We start from the raw sequence: 5,532 nt of genomic DNA on the forward strand, positions 1-5,532 counted from the left end.
GCCTCTCTTGCACATATCTCTCGTACACCTCTCGCACACCTCTCTTGCACACCTCTCTCGCACACCTCTCTCGCACATCTCTCTTGCACATATCTCCGCACACCTCTCTCGCACATATCTCTCGCACGCCTCTCTTGCACATATCTCTCGTACACCTCTCGCACATCTCTCTCGCACATCTCTCTCGCACACCACATATTGATCCATTTTGATCTATAAACTATAGAGCGGACGGGGAACATGACCCTGAGTCATCAAAATCCACCATCGTGGACATCACCGGACCGGAAGCAGAAGAGCGGCAAAAGACAACACCGGAGCAAGCTTTAAAGGAGAGCAAGAAAAAAAAGAAAAAAAAAGCCTTCTCGAGAAAGTTACCTAATCCGGAAGCGTTGAAACCTCCTAATAGATTATCATCAGCTAAAAATACCCCTGACGAAAAGCTGCATGACCATGGTGACACAGCCGGAATACTGCATACAGGCAGTGAAGACAAGAACGTCGACTGGGATAGAAGCACCGACAGCAAACTTGACTTAGACTGGCAGTGATAACATTGGCGATGATGAAGATGGCGACGACAGAGAAAATGAAAAGGAAAACATCCCTGACGCTGACAAGCCCGACACGGAAAATAGAAAGGATAACATACCTGACGCTGACGCTGACGAGCCCTATCTACCAAAATTGATACCCAAAAAGGATTTCTGGGACTGTGCCATACAACGCGAACACGATTATGACAAAACAGATAAGAATATTTCAAGAGGATGTATCTGGGAGGAACAACTACATCCAGATAAAAAATTCAAAACCTAGGCTGAAGCGAGGAGGTTGTGCGATAAGATTGCTGACATTTGCAATGTGGTGCTATGTAGCAATGTAGACTTGAAGCGAGGTAAAGGGGTGTTAGCTCACAACAGAAGCGGTTCTGCCACAAAATTGAGAAACCGCAATAAGGTTAGAAGATATTTAGCTAAGCAGGTAACTCACAAAGTACCAAAACATCGCATGAGGCATTCCATAAAATGTGACTGCAAATTCAAGGTAAGGCTATTTATGTGCCCCTCTCTCGCCTCCTTCCAATTAAGCGCCCCTCTCTCGCCCACCTCTAAGTTAAGGGCCCCTCTCTCGCCCCCCTCAAATTAAGCGTCCCTCTCTCGCCTACCTCTAAGTTAAGCGCCGCACTCTTGCCCCCCTCCAAGTATAACACACTTAATAATATTTTATGCTTTCAGCTTAACTTCGTGCACACGGACGCACCACCAGGTTTTGACCCAACTCCATTTATAAGTGGTGAGAAGTATGACGGTTGGATAGCGCCAGGCGTAAGTCATTTTATACACACTGAAGGATGCAACCCCTGCAATGAACAAGCAACTGTTTCGTTTGTAGTAAGTGGGAAACTGTCAAATGGGACAGATTTGGACTCGAGGTAAGCAACTAATGATGTCAGAAAAGGTATATTTTATGTGGAATATAATGGTGTTTAGAGAGGAAGAGTGCAAAAGAGGTGAATTTAAAAACAAATTTCATTAACAAATTATATATATGCAGATGAAGAACATCCTAGTTACCATGGCCATGCGGAAATGCCCGACGAACGAGTTCCGGAAGTATATACTTTAGGTGTTTCCAGATGAAGTATTCGCTACAGCCCAAACTATACATAACATCCGAGTCGTAAGTTATATCAAAAAAAAATTATCGGTTACTGTTTTATGACACACCATACATCGTTTTAGGGTTTAGGGTTATCGTATACTTATGTTACATAACCTGCCACACGCTAAATATGTGCTTATTTATGCATGCACTTATATTCAGAACGCTATCAAATACGCCTTAAGATACAAAATGAGCAAACAACTTTTTGACGATGTTAAGACCTTGCCGTCTTATAATAAGAGGTCAAGCACATTTGCACCTGGTGAGGAAATATCAGAGGAGTGCATCGAGGAGTTTGTGAAGATAACAGAATGTGAAGAAGCAATGAACTCGTAAGCATTTTAGGGTTTGTACGTATAAACCTCGATGTGGTGTCTCTTTCTAATGCATAACTCTAATACATAACTCTAATGCATACCTCTAATCCTCACCTCTAATGCATACCTCTAATTCTCACCTTTAATGCATAACTCTAGTGCATACCTATGCGTACCTTTAATGTATACCTCTAATGCATAACTCTAATGCATACCTCTAACGCATAACTCTAATGCATACCTCTAATGCATAATTCTAATGCATACCTCTAATCCTCATCTCGGGAGCGACTTTCTCAACTTCTTCAAATTGGCACAATCTATGAACCCGCACCTGTATGTTCGAACTCTGCGCGACAAAGCGACCAATGTTCTCAAATGTGTTCTTTGGATGACGAACACCATGAGAAAGAATTATAGAAATTTTGGTCGTATTGTCAGCATGAATGCTCGCCAGAAGGGGAATAAGGAGTGGTGGTGGCAAATCTCTATATTGGTAGGGCCAGGCAACGACGGCAAAATCAAGTACTTCGGTGCTATGCTATTCTATATGGAGACGAAAGAAGTATATAGATTTGCATTAGATTCTCTACATAAATCAATGGGCGAGAGGGCGCCATTGAAAACTAAGATAAATTTTGCCGATGGATTTTTGAATCAATCCGATGTTAGAGAAGGACAGTTTTATTTTGCTGATAGCTACAATACATGGCAGACTATCAGTAAGAATCTTGGTAGGTACTACAGTGGGCGGGTGAAAAAGGCCTTGGACAAAGATATGCACGCCACAACACAACAACTATGTGACCATTACCTTGATATTGCCATTGATATACTGTCTCAGAAGAATGCTGCCACTGGGGTTCGATTCTTGAATAAGATGAAGCAATCATCTGAACACATGTTTGAATGGGGTATAGCTGGAAAGCTCACAATGGGGCTTAAAGGGTCACAGATGAGTGAATCGTCAAATTCTCAACTGGAAGCTTGGTTCAAGTCTTTGATACTTACAATGCCTAGACTTTTCACTGGCATATGCAAAATTGCCAATCAGATGCATTCAGCCAGTAGAATAGCAAGAATCAGGTATAATATGATATGCAACATAGGGAAGTACGATGATGACGGCCCGCCTAGATTCCACGAGCCCGTTCACATAGCAGACTGCAGAAAGTGGGGCAGTGAAATATGTACCGAGCGGGTTTCAGTCGAGGTTGATTAGGCCAGATCGTATCGTATCGACTCATCCCAGGACCTCGGAGAAAATGTGACGTCCTACAAGTGCGCGTACGACGGAAGAGAGGACCGATACCTAACCGTTTTAGGGACAGGAGAAAGGTAATCGTTCACTACTTATGCGCCCCACTAATCTACATCGCTTATGCGCCCTACTAATCTCCACCGCTTGTGCGCCCCACTAATTTACACAGTTTATGCGACCCACTAATCTACACCGCTTGTGCGCCCCACTAATCTACACCGCTTATACGCCCCACTAATCTACACCGCTTATGCGCCCCACTAATCTACACCACAGGTTCATATGCACATGTGCAGATTGGAATCAATACCAGATTCCGTGCAGACATATTGTGTCAGTGTGTTAACACATAGGCAAACCTTTATTCCATCAGGCGTACTTCGACCACGTGTGGAAGCTCGAGATCAAGGATTCGAAAGACACGAAGTTTCCTATCATTGACGAAAACGATGTGGAAAACTTCGACTATGACACCATGGGAATAGGCGATGATAAAGACAGAGACAGCGAAGATTTGGATGACGGTGACGGTGAAGATTCGGATGGACACAAAAGTGATGAATCGGATGACAGTGACAATGATGATGCGCATGACGATGCCGGTGCAGATAAGCAACGGAGAAAGAAGTTTCACGATTCAAGTCTCATTTGAGCGAGAAGTATGGGACGTATCAAAAGCTGATGGGTGGAGTATACAAACAAGCAGACACCAATGGCCAAAATGATTTTCTACTCGCCTTGATGGAGGTTATGAGTTTAATATTTAAGCGTCTTAATGATGCCGAACATGGTGATGACAAGTTGGCAGCAGTGGGACGTGGGTTAGTGTTTTATTCCAAAAAGAACAAAAACGAACCTGTATCTCCATGTAATCTGTTCACCGACCCTGGACCAAGATCGAGACAGCCAGGAGGTCAAGCAACTAAACGCTACCATGGAGCTGAACCTCGAAATCAATCTAAAAAACCCCCGAACTGACACAAGAGATGGTGATCGCAAATTAAGTCTTAGTGATGAGTGCGCATCAAATTCCAGTGGTGAGTGCGCATCAAATTCCAGTGGCGAGGGCGCATCAAGTTCCAGGGGCGAGGGCTTATCAACTCTAGATGGTATTTCTACTTTGTGGGGTGATTTGTTTGGCGATGACAAGGCTCATACTGCTTTGGTCGATGATATGCTAACCGGTAGCAAGGCGGAGGGAGGCCAGAGCGGTAGCAAGGCAGAGGGGGGCCAGAGCGGTAGTAAGGGAGAGGAGGGCCAAAGCGGTAGCAAGGCACAGGACAAAAAAAAATCACAATCTAAGTCATTGGGCACCAATATTGACAGCGGTGTGTTCCATGAGCTAAAAGAGAATGGTCCCAAAGCCGATCCATCACCTAATCAAGCCGATCCATCACCTAATCAAGCCGATCCATCACCTAATCAAGCTTCACAATTCCAATCACAAGGCCGACATGCGTACGATGAGCTGACTCAATCGTCGCAAATCGATGAATCGATGAAGGTGCAGACAAGATCTCCTGGTAAAAAGGGTAGAGTATGTGAGATGTGCGGTGAGTCTGGGCATATTGGTGGAGTAAATGCATTTATATCAAGCGAAGGGGATAGGCAATTCCCAAGTCAACGCGTGAGGATTGGAATAACGAAATACCTCCAGTACAAACCAATCGGCTCACTAATAATATAAGTAACAGAAACGTTGAGATGATTCCTACTCAAAGAGCGAAATGTATCACTATATTGGGATACCATTTCGATACGCATGTTTCTAAAACCATTTTTTTAGTAGAAATAATAGGGTCAGTGGATAATCTAAAACATCAGGGATTGCACTATTGGGCCAGTGCATCTGATTACAACTCGGATATCCAAGAAGAAAAGTACGGTAGTTTTTGTGGCCAACAGCTAAAAATGCTTCAATATAATACACTTTGCTATTAAAATATACTTACATACATTGCTATTATTATATACCTTCATTGCTATTATTACATACCTTCATTGCTATTATTATATACCTACATGCTATTATTATATAACTACATTCCTATTAATATATACTCAAATTGCTATTGTTATATACTAACTTCCACTGCTATATTTATATACTTACATTGCAGTATTTCTATACTGTCATTGCTATTACTATATACTCTTACGTTGCACTTACGTTGCTATTCTTGATATACACGGACTTTCTTGGCGCATATATATATATATATATACATACACACACACACACATTTATATATATATATATATACATATATATATATATATATATAT

The 5,532-nt window shown here is 42.4% G+C and overlaps 2 protein-coding genes across 2 annotated transcripts; both read left to right on the top strand.

The window, feature by feature from the left end:
* Positions 1-2,388: 2,388 nt before the first annotated feature.
* On the top strand, positions 2,389-3,898 carry SARC_02620 (hypothetical protein; the record flags this gene model as incomplete). Its single annotated transcript, XM_014303628.1, has 2 exons — positions 2,389-3,198; positions 3,620-3,898. The coding sequence occupies 2 exons, from the start codon at positions 2,389-2,391 to the stop codon at positions 3,896-3,898; spliced, it is 1,089 nt and encodes a 362-aa protein (XP_014159103.1).
* Positions 3,899-4,180: 282 nt separating this feature from the next.
* SARC_02621 (hypothetical protein) lies at positions 4,181-4,933 on the top strand (the record flags this gene model as incomplete). The annotated part of the gene is made up of 1 exon (XM_014303629.1): positions 4,181-4,933. The coding sequence occupies one exon, from the start codon at positions 4,181-4,183 to the stop codon at positions 4,931-4,933; it is 753 nt and encodes a 250-aa protein (XP_014159104.1).
* Positions 4,934-5,532: the final 599 nt, after the last annotated feature.

The sequence above is a fragment of the Sphaeroforma arctica genome, assembly GCF_001186125.1.
Source record: "Sphaeroforma arctica JP610 unplaced genomic scaffold supercont1.119, whole genome shotgun sequence".
In the NCBI taxonomy this organism is placed as follows: Eukaryota; class Ichthyosporea; order Ichthyophonida; genus Sphaeroforma; species Sphaeroforma arctica.